Here is a 17,942-nt window from a genome sequence, read left to right on the forward strand (position 1 = left end):
ACTTTCTCTATAGATACTTCCTGATTTTGTCCACATTAGGCATTGTCTGTTGATTTTCCAATATGGTAGACAAGGATTTAGCTCTGCTCACCCTACCCTCATCTCTACCTCATACATGTGCCCACTTTCCATTCCCGCATCCTCCCAATATAGTTATGCCATATTGGATTATATCAACTTTGTTTTCACAGTATTATGGTTGTGTTCACATTGTTCACAACTGAAGTCACTTAAAGTCACCATGGCTTTGTTCCCCTTTTCCATAGCTTTTTATATTCGACTGAAGTTTTAAATTGATGCCCTTCCCCATTTACTTGGTTATATTTGTGGTTTTTATCACAAGTCCAGCCCCTAATTCTCTCCAAGTTCTGTTTACCCCACTCTATATTTTCAAATACAACGCCCTCAGTGTCATCTTATTGATAGTATCTTTCCTGGAGTCTTTGATCAGCGTCCATCCGGACAGGCTGTTTTCCTGCCCGACTCATAGCTGTCCACCTGGGAATTTGCTTTTCCACAGTCTCAGTGATTCCCATCCCTGCCCTCATAACCCAGTTTCCTGAATCTCATCTCTCACTCTCTCTAGGTTGCCTCCCTTGTTTTGGTGGAGCATATCCTTTAGCAGCTTCTGGACATAGAGGGAGACAGTTCATTTTCAGTTTGGAAGTGTGAAGTTTGGAAGTGTGAAGACGTGTGACTCGCACTTTTCTTCGGTAGTTTGAGTGTAGGACTCTAGGCAGTTAAGGGTTCTCCTTCAGACGGTGCTGTCGTACTCAGCTCCAGCTTCCCAGCTTGAAGACAGCCTGCTGACATTCTGTGCCTGTTTTCTTCAAAGTGTTTTATGAACCTGTTCTTATCTCTCTGAAAACTCATTGGATCTCCTCTTTGTCCCAGTTTTCTGAAATTTCGTGGTGATGTGGAGTTCAACTCAACTCTATGGACAGGTATCCAGATAGACATGTGCAGTGAAACTTCTCTCGTTCAGGATTCCAGGCTGTACAGAGATGTTCACAAGAACTTGGAGCTAAAATATTAGGGAAATTGAGAGGGTAACAGGCAGGAAGGCCAGGGGTCTCCAAATAGAGGAAATAGCCTGCAAGTGTCAGACATTTTTATCTCTCTTAAGCGGCAGGAGGAAACAAACTAGCAATATTTTTTCCTTCTCTATACAAATTTAAAGGGAGGTTTCTCTTAAAATACTGTGTTGCCATAATGACACCGGGCTTCGCCTGAAGTTAGCTATTCTCGAGTCTAGAGATAACCAATGCCTTTTTCTTATGGAAATGTTTGTCTTAAGCTATGCTAATATACTATGCCTTTACCCCAAACTCTTGTCTCCAAGTCGGTTCCTCCTCTTGGCCCAGAACCTACTTGACAAACCAGTATGGATATTGTTCCCCTAATCTATGTAAATGAAACTATTTGTATGGTGGTCTGCCCTTCTTCAAGATTCAAGTTAATCATTTTATGGCCCAGGATAAACCATTTATCCCAAAATGCATCTTATGGGTGAGGGGCCTGGTGCCATTCTGAATTTTAAGATATTCCTTTCTTTCATTAACAGACTGCTAGTGACTATATAACATCCAGCTAAAGACTAGCAGGGGGGTACTCTTTCTGCCCCCTTCTGATGCCTATGTCAGAAGCTTTCTCTATCTCCTTTATACTTCAATAAAACTTTATTACACAAAAGCTCTGAGCGATCAAGCCTCGTCTCTGGCCCCGGATTGAATTCTTCTCCTCCGGGGGCCAAGAATCCTGGTGTATTCGCGTGATTCAACAACAACCTTTCAAAATGAAGGAGGTGAAGCAGACAGGGTGTGGGCAAGTGTGCAGTATTACACATGTAAATGACAAATACAAGATGTCCAAGGGCACCATTTTTACAAATTCCAAGTGTCAATACTTCCTAAGAGGGACTCATACAGGGTCTCAACCTGATGTGTTAGCCATTTAGCCTTCCCATTCCCTCCTCACCTCCACTGTATAATCATAAGGGATTTGATTTAGGTCATACCTGAATGGTCTAGTGGTTTTCCCTACTTTCTTCAATTTCAGTCTGAATTTGGCAATAAGGAGTTCATGATCTGAGCCACAGTCAGCTCCCAGTCTTGTTTTTGTTGACTGTATAGAGCGTCTCCATCTTTGGCTGCAAAGAATATAATCAATCTGATTTCGGTGTTGACCATCTGGTGATGTTGATGTGTAGAGTCTTCTCTTGTGTTGTTGGAAGAGGGTGTTTGTTATGACCGGTGCATTTTCTTGGCAAAATTCTATTAGTCTTTGCCCTGCTTCATTCCGTATTCCAAGGCCAAATTTGCCTGTTACTCCAGGTGTTTCTTGATTTCCTACTTTAGCATTCCAGTCCCCAATAATGAAAAGGACATCTTTTTTGGGTGTTAGTTCTAAAAGGTCTTGTAGGTCTTCATAGAACCATTGAACTTCAGCTTCTTCAGCATTGCTGGTTGGGGCATAGACTTGGATTACCGTGATATTGAATGGTTTGCCTTGGAAACGAACAGAGATCATTCTGTCGTTTTTGAGACAGACTGGTTCCAAATAGGAAAAGGAGTACGTCAAGGCTGTATATTGTCACCCTGCTTATTTAACTTCTATGCAGAGTACATCATGAGAAACGCTGGGCTGGAAGAAGCACAAGCTGGAATCAAGATTGCCGGGAGAAATATCAATAACCTCAGATATGCAGATGACACCACCCTTATGGCACAAAGTGAAGAGGAATTAAAAAGCCTCTTGATGAACGTGAAAGTGGAGAGTGAAGAAGTTGGCTTAAAGCTCAACATTCAGAAAATGAAGATCATGGCATCCGGTCCCATCACTTCATGGGAAATAGATGGGGAAACAATGGACACAGTGTCAGACTTTACTTTTTTGGGCTCCAAAATCACTGCAGATGGTGACTGCAGCCATGAAATTAAAAGACGCTTACTCCTTGGAAGGAAAGTTATGACCAACCTAGATAGCATATCCAAAAGCAGAGACATTACTTTGCCAACAAAGGTCCATCTAGTCAAGGCTATGGTTTTTCCTGTGGTCATGTATGGATGTGAGAGTTGGACTGTGAAGAAGGCTGAGCACCGAAGAATTGATGCTTTTGAACTGTGGTGTTGGAGAAGACTCTTGAAAGTCCCTTGGACTGCAAGGAGATCCAACCAGTCCATTCTGAAGGAGATCAGCCCTGGGATTTCTTTGGAAGGAATGATGCTAAAGCTGAAACTCCAGTACTTGGCCACCTCATGCGAAGAGTTGACTCATTGGAAAAGACTCTGATGCTGGAAGGATTGGGGGCAGGAGGAGAAGGGGATGACAGAGGATGAGATGGCTGGATGGCATCACCGACTCGATGGACGTGAGTCTGGGTGAACTCTGGGAGTTGGTGATGGACAGGGAGGCCTGGCGTGCTGCAATTCATGAGTCAGACACGACTGAGTGACTGAACTGAGCTGATTCCCTCCTCAGGCTCCATGCTTCCACATCTACAGCCCTGGTGGAGGTGATGGTAAACCAGTGCATGACATTTGGACTTCAAGTTTAATTCCTATTGCCTTGAGCAGTTGTTGGCCTCTAGGGGGCAGACTGTGCTAGCTTTCTGTAGAAAACCAGGAGCTGCTTCTCTCCACAGGGATGCTCAAACCTGGCTGCAAGTTGACATCACCAGGGGAGTTTAAACATGCAGATTATGGGGCTACTCTCAGAGATCTTGACCTGAAATGTGGTTCAGGTTTTGGGAATGTGAAGAGTTCCCCCATGGGATTTTAATGTGCAGCTCAGAGAGGGTCCCGGGACTTGGAAGAGGATTGGCGTGAACAACCATGGCCGGGCACCACTTCCCAGTACCCCGATTCGAGGGTGTTTCGCAGGAGCAGTTCATAGAGCACCTGTATCCGCAGAGGAAACCTCTAGTGCTAGAAGGAATTGATTTGGGAGCATGTACAAGCAAATGGACAGTGGATTACCTCAGCCACGTCGGAGGGAGGAAAGAGAACTTTACCTTTTGACAAGTTGGTACTAAGGGCAGCTGAAGAAAAGCATACAGAATTCTTTATTTCAGAGGATGAGAAGTACTACCTCTGATCACTTGGAGAAGACCCTAGAAAGGATGTTGCAGATATCAGAAAGCAGTTTCCTTTATTGGAAGGAGATATTAAGTTTCCAAAATTCTTCAAAGAAGAGCAGTTCTTTTCCAGTGTTTTTCGAATCAGCTCACCAGGGTTACAACTTTGGACACACTATGATGTAATGGATAACTTCTTAATACAAGTGACAGGAAAAAAGCGTGTTGTTCTGTTCAGTCCTCGAGATGCCCAATATTTATATTTATCAGGTTCTAAATCAGAAGTACTGAACATAGATAACCCAGACTTAGCTAAATATCCACTGTTTTCCAAGGCTAGAAGGTATGAATGTTCCCTTAAAGCTGGAGATGTGTTATTCATTCCTGCTTTATGGTTCCATAATGTAATTTCTGAAGAGTTTGGAGTGGGAGTGAATGTCTTTTGGAAGCACCTTCCATCTGAATGCTATGATAAAACGGATACCTATGGAAACAAAGATCTGACAGCAGCATCAAGAGCTGTACAAATTTTGGACAGAGCCTTAAAAACACTAGGTGAATTACCAGAGGAATACAGGGACTTCTATGCACGGCGAATGGTCTTGCACATTCAAGACAAAGCCTATAGCAAAAACTTTGAATGAATAATGAAATGAATGCAGTGAGCATAAACTTTTAAATACAGTTCAGCCCAAATATTGGAAAAGTGTAACAAGATGTAAATTAGTTTTTTAAAGATTTAATCTTTGTTACAATAGGAAAGATAAATCAATCTCGGATTTACAGATTAAAAAATAATAATAATAATAATGTGCAGCTCAAGTTTAGAACCATAGCCCCAGAGCTTTGAATTCTTCATTTTGGGGGTGAAGATTAAAAAAGAAAGAAAGCAAGGAAGCACAGGCACCCAATGACTGTTTAATGTGCAAACCAACAAATCACCTAGATATGTTTTTAAATGCAGCCTCTAGTTCAGTAGGTCCAGGGTGAGCCTAGGCTTTTAATAGGCTCCAGGGCTTGCCTGTCCCCAGACTCTGCCTGAGGAGCCAGGCTGCAGCTTGGATGAATATGAGATGAGACTTGTGGCTCTTTAGCAGCTGAGACTTTATCTTAACGTCAATCTTGTTCACACTTGGAGGAACAGGCTTACATTTTTAAAGTTTTGGACGTTCGAAGGTCTTAAATCACCTAGGATGTTGACTTGGTCCCAAGATGTCTCTCCATGGACATCTGCTAGATCTGCTCAGATCCCCAGGCTGTATTAAAGTATTCATGCTTTGCAATCCTAGTTTTGCATGACATTCTTTGCAATAGTAAATGTAAAAGGGCTCTTTTTCTATATTTTGGTGGGGATCCCAAATTATAAATTTATACATATAGATGTGGAAGCCTGCACTTGGTATATAGGTTCTTTAGTCCTTACAAAGTATTTAATTCTGATTGTAAAAGCTGGATTTATATCCATTAAAAAGATCATCAACAAATGATTATACAGCGAGTGCTACAGTTCAGAGAAATACATCTCTGTGGGCTGCAGGAGCTGGGGAAGGCTCCAGGAAGGTGGTGAGATGAGCTGGACTATAGAGAGTGGGATTAGGTGAACAGAGAAAGTGGGGAAGGCATTTCCAGCACAGACACTGGGATGAATGAGGCTTAGAGGCTTTGAGTTATGTAGGCTGGATCCCAAGAGTGAATAATATCTATTCCTCATGAAACAACTGTTTAAAAGCCAAAATGTTCTTAGGCTTTCAATAAAGTAAACCATAAAACTAGTCTACTTTGGTTACTAATCTAACTTTTTTGTTCTTTCATGTCTGTAAAAGTGTAATTTCTTAATATGTCCTGGTTTCTGGTGTAAATGAAAATTTAAAGTCCCATTTTCAGTTTCCTAATCATTTTGATTAGCAGTGGCCACAGGACTGGAAAAGGTCAGTTTTGATTCTAATCCCAAAGAAAGGCAATGCCAAAGAATGCTCAAACTGTTGTAGCCACGTGTTCCGGGAAACAAACTCACTCAGAAGGACAATGCAGATAGTGGAGTGCAGTTTATTATACCGGCGGGCCCAAGGCAGAGTCGCCTCTTAGCCAAGGACCCTGACCAGCATTTGTGAAAATCTTTTATACCCCGATGTGTACGTGTCTGAACCCACCACTCCAAATTCCTTGAGACTTACATCAACCAAGGAAAATACAATCCCAATAACCCCATCATTCACGTGCTATGTGCTCATGTGCTCAAACAGTCAAACAGTTAGCCAATAATCAATAAACCCGAGGTTACACTCCAATAGATATAGAAAAATTTATGGCCTGTCTGGAGGAAGGGGTGATTAGTAAATGTTTTCTCTTAGGCAGTGAGTAACCTAGATACGATCTTCAAGGTTCCCCTGTCTGCAGGGGGTCTTATCCTTCTGTTGTTGTTTTCATAGGCACTAAACAGAGAGTTCAGAGTCCATTGGAAAGGTGGCCAAGCATGATCAGCATGAACAGGCCTAAGATGGAATTCAGGCCCTATGAATTCCTTCTTCATTCCCCCCTCTTGATGCTCTTAAGTCATATTATGAGCATCATTCATAGGGATATATTGCACCCTGGCTCTCCAACTGCCAATTTGGGAGAATGACTACAACCTTCGGGTTACAAAGTTTATAATACATTGTAAAATTCAGGGTCCACAAAGCAGAACTATCAAGGCAACTATAACAGTGGTAAACATAGTTTTCCACCAATCACCCTTCACCCAAGATAGGACCGAAGTCCAGAAACGAATGTTTTCATTTGACATTGCTTTTACCTGGTTTTTCATGTCATCTAAAGCAGTCGATACATTACCAGATAAGTCAGGAATGTATACGCAACATTCAACCTTAATTATAGCACAGGTCCCTCCTTGAGCAGCTGTGAGTATGTCCAAAGCCATTCTATTATGAATTACTGCTTTTCTCATTTGGATTTGCTCTTCATTTAAGGCTTGGATGGCTTTTGTTCTATCTAGGAGGGCCTGTTTTGTGAAATTAGTAAGGTCTCTACTTTAATCATGATATCTGTTGTCCCTATAGAGGATACGAATAAGGCAGCAATATACTCATACCATTGAAACACGGATCTTGTCCATCTAGCATGTAAATAAGGTAGATTTACCAGGGCTACCAGGGTAGATTTACAACAAGTAGGTTAGGCTTTGTTACACGGGCATTTATATCAAATGTAACCCCACGACCCGAGTCTACTGACTGCAGGTCTTACACCAAGAGAGCAAGGAGAGGTTGTGATTGACAAGAGAGGAAAGTCTCTTTTTGTCATCCCAGCAAAGAGCAGAGTGGTTTAAAATCTCCTTGGCAGAGCAGTGATACCTACCAAGGAAGTCCATCCATCACTGACAGAGGCACAGCCCCACATATCCAGCAGCTGGAGGTGTTTTGGAAGTCTGCATAGAAATGTGCCCATGAGATGAAAACATTGTCCTGAGTTGAAATGGAAGTTAAATTCAAAATCACGTTGATGAGGCCAAGCAGCAGGAGTTGATTGTGCGGCCTCATCCTGAAGGGGCTCATCCAGGATCTTTTTTCCTTCTTCTTAAGGATGGTCTTAGTCTCTCGAGGGTCAGCGGGGTCCCTCTGTGCAGCCCACTCAGCGTTTTTTGGGTCTGCGTGGTAGTTCTCGTCACCCTCGTATGATGGATCCAAGGGGCAATACCTGCAACTTTAACTGCAGTAGGGGTAGTTAGAATAACATAAGGGCCTTTCACCAAGGGGCTAGCAAATCATGTTTCCAATCTTTGACCCATACTTGGTCACCAAGTATAAACTCATGAATCTGTTCCCCAAGGGGGAACAGCACCTTTTCTTGTACAAACTTAGTTACCTGATTTATTACCATACCCAGTTCCATCTGCTGTGAAATCGTATTCCCCCTTACTGAGGCAAATTTCTTGACACCTGTTTTATTATGGGAGGGAGCCTCCCATTCACAATTTCGTATGGAGAATAGCCTTGGAACTCTGGGGTCATCCTGAGTCTGAGCAGAGCTGTCAGAAGCAAGTCCACCCAGGAGCAGTCAGTCTCTATGATCCACTTGGAGAGTCTCTTTAATGTCCGGTTGGTTCATTCCACCATCTCAGAACTCTGGGCCTATATGCAGTGTGCAGTTTCCATTTGATGTTTAAAGTTTTGCTTACTTGTTGTACTAAATCAGCTACAAAAGCTGGGTCATTGTCTGAACCAATGCTGGTAGAAAGTCCAGATCTGGGAACTATTTCCCAAAGCAGGCACTGGGCTACTTCTGATGCTCTTTCAGTCCAGGTAGGAAAAGCTTCTACCCATCCCGAGAACGTACATACCATGACCAGCAGGTAATGGTAGTGTCGGTGAGGTTTCATTTCGGTGAAGTCCACTCCCAGGTGTTCAAAGGGCAGCGTGCCTTTCTGCTGAATACCCAGAGGTTTCTGTCTGATACCTGAGAGGCAGCATTAACCTGTGGGCAGGCAGCATGGCCTAGGTGGGTCGCTTGGTGTGTTTGGCTTACCAGATGGTGTGCCAGCTCCTCTGGTACCAATAATTTGCCACTTGGCAATTCCCACCATCCCTTTTCAGTCTTGATGGCCCCTTCCACTTTGGCTAACCTGACAGCCATTGTCCTTGTTTTATGAGGCTAGTGCCATCAGTTTATAGGACCCAACTAGGGTCTGGACCCTTGCGTCCTTCTTTAAAACAAACCCCGGATACCTGACCTCCTCCTTGCAGATCTGGGCCTTCTTCTTCAACACCCGGTAACCTGCTTCCATCAGCAGCTGGAGCAGTCCTTTTGTTCCTTTCCAGCATTTTTCCTTGGTCTCGGCAGCCAGCAGCAGGTCATCCCCGTATTGTAGGAGCCAACATCCATACTCTTCCTGATGGAATGAGTTCAGGTCAGAAGCCACGGCTTCCCCAAAGATGGCTGGGGAGTTCTTAAACCCTTGTTGGGGAGTCCAGATGAGCTGTTGCTTGGTGCCCCTGACTGGATCTTCCCATTCAAAGGCAAAGATGGGCTGTGACGCTGGGGTGAGGCATACGCAGGAGAAGGCGTCCTTGAGATCTAGGCGAGTATAAACTTCAGTCTTCCGTGGGAGGAGGCTAAGTAAAGTATAGGGCTTTGGAACGGTGGGGTGTAAAGTCACAGTAGCCTGGTTGACTAGCCTGAGATCCTGTACAGGCCTATAGTCCTTCCCTCCTTCCGTTTTGACTGGCAGGATCGGCATATTCCAAGCCGACTGGCACTCTACTACAATGCCCGCTTGTGTCAGTCTATTGATGTGGGGTGGTATGTCGGCCCAGGCCTCTGTCGGTAGTGGGTACTGGAGCTTTCTAACTGGGATGGTGCCTGGTTTGACTTCTGTTATCACTGGGGCTTGATGTTTAGCCAGCCTGGGGGGAGGAGGGGTGGTTGTCTTCCGCCCAGACCTCAGGGGATAATTGAGTTAGCTCGCTCTCATGCTCTTCCAGCTCACCCGTTCTTCCTTCGGAGGCTCATGCAACCTCCACTCATCTTGGGGTGGTATTGAGAGAGAGAGCAAATAAGTCATAGTGTCCATCTGGAAGGTGGGCCTCTCCTCAGGGGAGAAAGTCACTTGTGCTCCTAGTTTGGAGAGCAAGTCTCTTCCCAACAGGGGTACTGGGCACTCAGGACTTGGTGCCCCCATCTGACATCTTCTGGGCTGGCAAAATGATTTAATCATCTCTTCTCCCGATACCCCAGTTACAGCGGTAGTCTTTTTGGACAGTGGTGCCACAGGTTTTGTTACTACCGAACTACAGTTCTGCTCCAGTATCCACCATGAAGTCACTGTTTTGGTCCCCCACTTTTAAGGTTACCATGGGCTCTCGGGGACCTGATATCTCTGAGCCCCAGCAGCCCTATTTACTTTCCAAGTCGGCAAGCCCCACAACTGCAGGAGCTTCCTCTTCCTTCCTTGCCTTAGGGCATTCATTCTTCCAGTGGCCCAAATCTCGGCACCAGGCACACTGGTTTGGCTGTAACCGGGCCGGGGCCTCCGTGGGGACCGGTTGAAGGACTGTCCTGTCACTGGGGCAGAGGAGGTTTTCAGGAGGGCCCGAGATAGACTTTCCCAGAGCAGCAGCTAGCATTGCAAATCTCTTGTCTGTTCTCTTTCGTTCCCTCCGACTCTCTGGCAGAGCGCAGTCTCTGCTTAATTCCAACATCTCCCTCCCCTTCTTGACAGTACTTACCGGGAGAGGCGGGTATAGCTTGGGGGGTTCGGCTGGAGCCAGATCCTGGAAGTGTTGGCCAGAGGCTTCTGTCACTGGGATCGGAGCCTGCTGAAGTGGTGGCTCTACGACCTCAGGGAAAGCTGGCAGAGGAGCAGTGACTGCTGCAGGACTTCACCTGGCCCTGGGTTGGGCATTAAGGTGGCCTCTGGTCCTGGTGGAGCACTGGGAGGCAGGCATGTCATTATCCAGTATGGGGGAGGGGTCAGGTCGTCCCTGTCCAAATCCTGTAGAATTTCCTATTTTATCATCAGTCAATTTTTGTGCCATTAATATTTCCCCCTTTCCCTTCTGGATACAGAACCTTGTCCAAGTAGGAGGGTCTTGAGCTAACCCTAGCCATGAGTCAATATGTGGACATTGATCCGGGTGTCCTGGCTGTCCTGTGACTACTGTATAGCCTGCTTCCACTATTTTTAAGTTCATGGTGTTCTCTGGTGGCCATCCTACTCCCACAGGGGGCCATTCGACCTCACAGAGTATATGGAGGTGGTTAGGCTTCATCTTCACCCCAGAGTCTCCTCCTAATCCCTTCTTAAAAATTTTAATCACGCACTCCAATATGGTTGCCTTAGATTCACTTCCCCCCATCCTGCTTACCTTCTTCTATTTTTCCTTTTCGTTCTGTCTATGAAGTTCTCAGTAGCCTATGTACTTCTGATATTTCCACTCAATGACACTTAAATTGCCATTCTGCCTCCTTCCTAATTGGGGTGAGAAGAGTCTTACCTGACAGATCCCAGAGGGAGAAGGGGGATCGGCGTGCCTTCACCTGCCGGTCAGCACAGCTGAACCAGAACACCACGTGGTCCAAGACTGTTTCTCCCTTAAAGTCCGTTCTGCTTTGGTGGGCTTGATCAGGTGCAGATGAAAACACAGATGGGTTAAATATCCCATGTCCTAGGCCATCTCTGGAAAAGCCAATTTGTACTCACTTATGTATTCCCCTCCTTCTAGCCTGACAATTCCAAGGGGGTCAAGAATTTCACAGCAGATGGGACACCTCCTGGGGGAGGGAAGAATATGAGCACACAAGGACCAAGTTTCTTCTCCTAAAAATCCCCTGGCGGTTGCTTGGTAATAATTTTCCCCAAGACGGCGTGGACACCACCTCCTAAATGACCTTCACAAATTTCTTTCCTAAGCCCTAACATGCTCGTCGACCTGTGTATCAAGCAATTGTCACCTGCCTATTGCAGGCTCCTGTGGGCCCCCGCTCCTTCTAGTCCCTCCCAGGGGGGTGATCAGGCCCCCTCTTCCACCCTGCCAGGTGGGTTCCTCCTCACCTGAGCGCTCAGTTCCCTTGCTGCCGTTCACTACCTGCCAAAGCAAAGAAACCAGGTGTTGAAAGGCTGAATTCTTCCAGAGGAGCGAGGTGCCTTCCCCCTCTAGGAGATTCAAGCCAAAAAGCCTCGGGGTGGCCTCAAATGAGACCTGTCTCCTCAAAGTGAGGAGGTTCCTGGCCAATGCACCAAATGTTGTAGCCAGGCATTCCAGGAAACAAACTCACTCAGAAGATAGTGCAGTGCAGTTTATTACACTGGCGGGCCCAAGGCAGAGTCGCCTCTTAGCCAAGGACCCTGACCAGCATTTGTGAAAATCTTTTATACCCTATGTGTATGTGTCTGAACCCACCACTCCAAATTCCTTGAGACTTACATCAACCAAAGAAAATACAATCCCAATAACCCCATCATTCACGTGCTATGTGCTCATGTGCTCAAACAGTCAAACAGCCAATAATCAATAAACCTGAGGTTACACTCCAATAGATATAGAAAAATATATGGCCTGTCTGGAGGAAGGGGTGATTAGTGAATGTTTTCTCTTAGGCGGTGAGTAAACTAGATACGATCTTCAAGGTTCCCCTGTCTGCAGGGGGTCTTATCCTTCTGTTGTTGTTTTCATAGGCACTAAACAGAGAGTTCAGAGTCCATTGGAAAGGTGGCCAAGCATGATCAGCATGAACAGGCCTAAGATGGAGTTCAGGCCCTTCCGTCTTCAAAACTACCGAGCAATTGCACTCATCTCACACACTAGTAAAGTAATGCTAAAATTCTCCACGCCAGGCTTCAGCAATACATGAACTGTGAACTTCCAAATATTCAAGCTGATTTTAGAAAAGGCAGAGGAACAAATTGCCAACATCTGCTGGATCATGGAAAAAGCAAGACAGTTCCAGAAAAACATCCTTTTCTTCTTTATTGACTATGCCAAAGCCTTTGACTGTGTGGATCACAATAAACTGTGGAAAATTCTGAAAGAGATGGGAATACCAGACCACCTGACCTGCCTCTTGAGAAACCTGTTTGCAGGTCAGGAAGCAACAGTTAGAATTGGACATGGAACAACAGACTAGTTCCAAATAGGAGAAGGAATAATTCAAGGCTGTATATTGTCACCCTGCTTATTTAACTTCTATGCAGAGTACATCATGAGAAACGCTGGACTGGAAGAAGCACAAGCTGGAATCAAGATTGCTGGGAGAAATATCAATAACCTCAGATATGCAGATGACACCACCCTTATGGCAGAAAGTGAAGAGAAACTTAAAAAGCCTCTTGATGAAAGCAAAAGTGGAGACTGAAGAAGTTGGCTTAAAGCTCAACATTCAGAAAATGAAGATCATGGCATCCGGTCCCACCACTTCATGGGAAATAGATGGGGAAACAGTGGACACAGTGTCAGACTTTATTTTTCTGGGCTCCAAAATCACTGCAGATGGTGATTGCAGTCATGAAATTAAAAGACACTCCTTGGAAGGAAAGTTATGACCAACCTAGACAGTATATTAAAAAGCAGAGACATTACTTTGTCAACAATAGTCTGTCTAGTCAAGGCTACAGTTTTTCCAGGGGTCCTGTATGGATGTGAGAGTTGGACTATAAAGAAAGCTGAGCAATGAAGAATTGATGCTTTTGAACTGTGGTGTTGGAGAAGACTCTTGAGAGTCCCTTAGACAGCAAGGAGATCCAACCAATCCATCCTGAAGATGATCAGTCCTGGGTGTTCATTGGTGGGACTAATGTTGAAGCTGAAACTCCAATACTTTGGCCACCTGATGCGGAGAGCTGACTCATTTGAAAAGACCCTGATGCTGGGAAACATTAAGGGCAGGGAGAGAAGGTGATGACAGAGGATTAGATGGATGGATGGTGTCACCGACTCAATGGAGATGAGTTTGAGTAAACTCATCATGAGTTTGAGTAAGCTCCGGGAGTTGGTGATGGACAGGGAGGCCTGGTGTGCTGCAGTCTATAGGGTCGTTCGACTGAGCAAGTGAACTGAAACTGAACTAAAATTTTATCAGCTTTGAGGATGATTTTAAAGAGTTAACTTTTTATTTTGCTTATTTTTGCTAGTGTTTTTCTATCTTGATATTTGTTGTTTAGTCACTAAGTCATGTCCAATTCCTTGCTACCCCATGGACTATAACATGCCAGCCTCCCCTGTCCTTCATTGTCTCCTAAGTTTGCTCAGATTGGTGTTTTTGAGTCATTGAGTTGGTCATGCTATTCAGCTGTCTTACCCTCTGCCACCCCCTCCTCTTTTCTGTTCAATCTTTCCCAACTTCAGGGTCTTTTTCTATCAATCGGCTCTTTCTATCAGATGGCCAAAGTATTGGAGCCTCAGAGTCAACATCAGTCCTTCCAATTAATATTCAGGGTTGATTTCCCTTACGATTGACTGGTTTGAATTTCTTGTAATCTGAGGGACTCTCAAAAGAGTCTTCTGCAGCACCACAATTCTGAAGCATCAATTCTTTGACACTCAACCTTCTTGATGGTCCAAATCTCATATCCATACATGACTACTGGAAAAACTATAGCTTTGATTAGACGGACATTTGTTTGTAAAGTAATGTCTCTGCTTTTTAATATACTGTCTAGGTTGGTCACAGCTTTTCATCCAAGGAGCAAGCATCTTTTAATTTTGTGGCTGCAGTCACCATCTACAGTGATTTTGGCTGCTGCTGCTGCTAAGTCATTTCAGTCATGTCCGACTCTGTGCAACCCCAGAGACGGCAGCCTACCAGGCTCCTCTGTCCCTGGGATTCTCCAGGCAGGAACACTGGAATGGGTTGCCATTTCCTTCTCCAATGCATCAGAGTGAAAAGTCAAAGTGAACTCGCTCAGTTGTGTTCGAATCTTCGAGACCCCATGGACTGTAGCCCACCAGGCTCCTCCATCCATGGGATATTCCAGGCAAGAGTACTGGAGTGGGGTGCCATTGCCCTCTCCGAAAGTGATTTTGGAGCCCCCCAGAATAAAGTCTCTCACTGTTTCCATTGTTTCCCCATCTATTTGCCATGAAGTGATGGACCAGATGCCATGGTCTTATTCTGCTGAGTCAAGGTTATAAATAGCTGGGGAGAGGGGAACCTTCCCTCCAAACGCTCTCAAAAATTATTCTCCCTTGTTGAAAATCACAAACTATGATCCGAATATCAAATTGACATTAAAATTAGCCTATTGCTAATTAAAATACTTTAATAAAGAAAAGGTACATTTCATTGTGTTTGAGGATGGACTAGAAATAATAGATAAGAAAATGTTTGAATGACCATAATCCTATTACTCAAAGATGAGCATTTGATCTTTCCAAATCTTATTTTTCTATGCATTAACATATGTGATAACGTAAATAGGGGGCGAGGAAAGGCAATTCAGACAAGGATCCCTACACATGTTCAGCGAAATGGGCAGTATGGAACAATCTCAAGCTTTTCTTCCGAGTATCCCCTAAGGATTTCTCAGAATTTCCCCCAAATGTTGGGAAGTCCCTTAAATTAATAAAAAGCAAACTAAACCTCCAAGCGAGGAAGGGATGCCAACCTGTGCTAGGCCGCGAGCTGGGCAGGAAGAGACACGGCGATCGGAAGATTGAGGACACTCGCCCGAGGACTGTCCTCACCCTAAGAGGATCAGGCTCTCAGTCCCACCCATGGCTCACCCCCATCCCAGGGAGGTCCTCAGATGCTCCCCACGGAAAGGACGCGGGGAGCCGCAGCCGCTGCGATTCAGCCCAGCGCGCCCGCAAGCCAACAGCTGTTCCAAGACAAGGAGAGGCAAGTGCAGCGGCCGGCGCCCGCCGGGACTCGGGGCGCCCCTCTCTCCGGGGAGGAGGGCGCGGGTGCAGGCGTTTACCTGTTTCATCTTCCCATCGCTCGGGGCGAGCAGGCGGGGACAGCGCTCTCCACCTCTGTCCTTCCTCCTTCACCGGCAGGTCTTCACAGGAGTCTTGAATCTTTTATCCGCTCTTTTCCCCGCCGTCCCAAATACATTGACTCTGAACACGGAGTTGTTCTGCTGCACTCAACAGGAGTGTTCACTGCAAGGGCTGAGTACTGGGGTGGAGGCTTGGACAGCTGCAACCGCTGATTAGCAGTAAAGGGGTCCAAGACCCATGGCTTCCAGCAGAACGAAAACAGCCAATCAGAACGAGGACAGATAGGCTCCCAATCTGGGAGCCAGGCTGAGAGTGGGGGCGGGAACAAGGGCTCAGGTAGACTCAGGTCTGCAGCTGTGCTGGGGCAGTTTCTTTGCTGCTGCTGCTGCTGTGCTGAGAGTACTCTCAACAGGTAGCGCGTATGTAGGGGGGAGAAGCGGAGAAGGCAATGGTACCCCACTCCAGTACTCTTGCCTGGAAAATCCCATGGATGGAGGAGCCTGGTAGGCTGCAGTCCATGGGGTCGCTAAGAGTCGGACACGACTGAGCGACTTCACTTTCATGCATTGGAGAAGGAAATGGCAACCCACTCCAGTGTTCTTGCCTGGAGAATCCCAGGGACGGTGGAGCCTGTTGGGCTGCCGTCTATGGGGTCGCACAGAGTCGGACACGACTGAAGCGACTTAGCAGCAGCAGCGAGGGGGGGGTGGGGTGGAGCGGGGAGTTGGGGGGAGAGGTGGGTATCTGTGTGGCTTCTAATGGAAAGGATCCGCACAGCCTGGAAAAATGGAGATGGGATAGAAGGAAGATACCCGGGAGGCAACCTTGTAGGGAGAAAAAGAGATTTCAGAGACGAAGAGAGGAGGGAGCTGGGAAAACGAAGAAAGCTTGGTAGGTACAGAACGAGTGAATCGATGAACGAATGAATGACCCCTCTGAGCCTGGCACAATGCGAGGAAGTTTTACTTTCTAAAGTAATTCTTATAATAACCCTTGGAATAGGTAATTTTAATCTCCTTTTTGCAGGTAAGGAAACCTAAGCTGTAAAGTGTGAATTACTTGCCCGTGGTCACACAGCTACTGAATAGTGAGACCAGGAAAGGAACCACTCACTCCCGACTCTACTAAACACCACACCTTTCCTGGCCTGGGTCAGGGCAAAATTGGGGAATACAGGTTGGATTCTCTCAGAGGCCCTCAAAAGCATTGAGGAAGCTGTGCTGAGGGACTGGCAGAGCAATTTGGAAGAGTGCTCAGGCTCTGCCTTCACCAGCTATTTTCTGGGGTTTCTGAGAGCTTCTGTGAAACGGGCATAAGTTCTGTGGCATAAGTTCTGTCAAAGACGGAGGCCATCCATGCAGCTTTTCTGACCTTGAGAGCTTAAGTGTCCTACTGAGGGAGGGAGAGAAAACAAGGAGGAGGGGAGGGGAGGAGAGTGTGTGTATCTTGGCCCATGCTGGCACTGCTTGTGATTCCATTAGAGCTTCATTCTCTCTGGACTTTGACAGAGTCCGCTCCTGTGACCCATTTGCACTGAGCCTTTCATCCGCTGACCCTTCTTCCTCTGGAACTTTATTTGTTTTTTGGTGTGTCCCACTGTTTTGAGCCATTACTGATGTTAGTATTTGTTTCAGCTGAGTAATGTGGGACTATAACACAAGGCCTACTGTCAAAGTGACAAAGGAAGATTGATAATTTATCGCCACTTCAGGCCAAAGAAATTAACCAGATGCTAGATAAACCATGGGTCACATACCAAAGATGGGAAGAATCAATTCCATGATTAGATTTCTATTACATGGTTTTTATTTAAACCAAGAGAATTTGAATCGGTGCTCAGCAAGGGTTGATCTAACATTTTGTTGTTTTTTAAATAAAAAGTATATACCCCGATGGTATTTTCTATTCACTTGAAGACAGGTGGCTATGGTTTGCTTGACTCTCTCAAAAATGGAAACTGCATCAAAATATGCTCAGTGAGACCATCTTAGAGACCAATGGACCATGCTCTGTATCTCAACTCTTTCATCTCTTGCCTGTGTAACCTCAAGCAAGTCACTTAACACCTCTGTGCCAGCCCTCATCTGTAAAGTGGAAATATTAATGGTGTCTCCCGACCTTGTTTAAGGATTCAGTGAGATAATAGATAGGTTTTTGGCAAAGCACGTGGTGTATACAATCAATAACTGTAATTTCTTCTGCAGCCCAACACCAACATAGCTGTTTCCTTCTCCATCTAATTTTCTCACTGTTTCTCAAGTCACCACAATTTATTTATTTTTAACTTTTATATTGTTTTCCTAATTTATGGAACATGGAATCCCTGTGAACCAAAGTAGAGAAAACTTAAGGCATGTAAATATTTCCCTCAAACCATAGATGCCACTCAGACATGCAAGACTTCTCTGTGCTTGGAAGGATTGATCACCAGTAGA

General features: G+C 45.4%; 1 protein-coding gene and 1 pseudogene across 3 annotated transcripts; one reads left to right on the forward strand and one right to left on the reverse strand.

Moving 5' to 3' along the window:
* Positions 1 to 3,818: 3,818 nt before the first annotated feature.
* LOC147363978 (tRNA wybutosine-synthesizing protein 5 pseudogene) lies at positions 3,819 to 4,771 on the forward strand (annotated as a pseudogene). Its single transcript, XR_015133970.1, has one exon. The product of XR_015133970.1 is annotated as a tRNA wybutosine-synthesizing protein 5 pseudogene (transcript).
* Positions 4,772 to 6,105: 1,334 nt separating this feature from the next.
* On the reverse strand, positions 6,106 to 16,022 carry LOC147363979 (uncharacterized). Of its 2 annotated transcripts, none has more exons than XM_086319597.1 (4): positions 15,486 to 16,022; positions 11,625 to 11,658; positions 11,068 to 11,190; positions 6,106 to 7,783 (listed from the first exon to the last, which is right to left on the reverse strand). In XM_086319597.1, the coding sequence occupies exons 1-4, from the start codon at positions 15,492 to 15,494 to the stop codon at positions 7,626 to 7,628; spliced, it is 324 nt and encodes a 107-aa protein (XP_086175723.1). In that variant the 5' UTR covers positions 15,495 to 16,022; the 3' UTR covers positions 6,106 to 7,625. The 2 variants fall into 2 exon arrangements, 1 of the variants encoding a protein (XP_086175723.1); XR_015133971.1 differs by lacking the exon at positions 6,106 to 7,783 and adding an exon at positions 10,300 to 10,565.
* Positions 16,023 to 17,942: the final 1,920 nt, after the last annotated feature.

This window comes from Bos grunniens, chromosome 10, assembly GCF_055505025.1.
Source record: "Bos grunniens cultivar Pamir isolate PY7600 chromosome 10, Bosgru_T2T1.0, whole genome shotgun sequence".
NCBI lineage: Eukaryota > Metazoa > Chordata > Mammalia > Artiodactyla > Bovidae > Bos > Bos grunniens.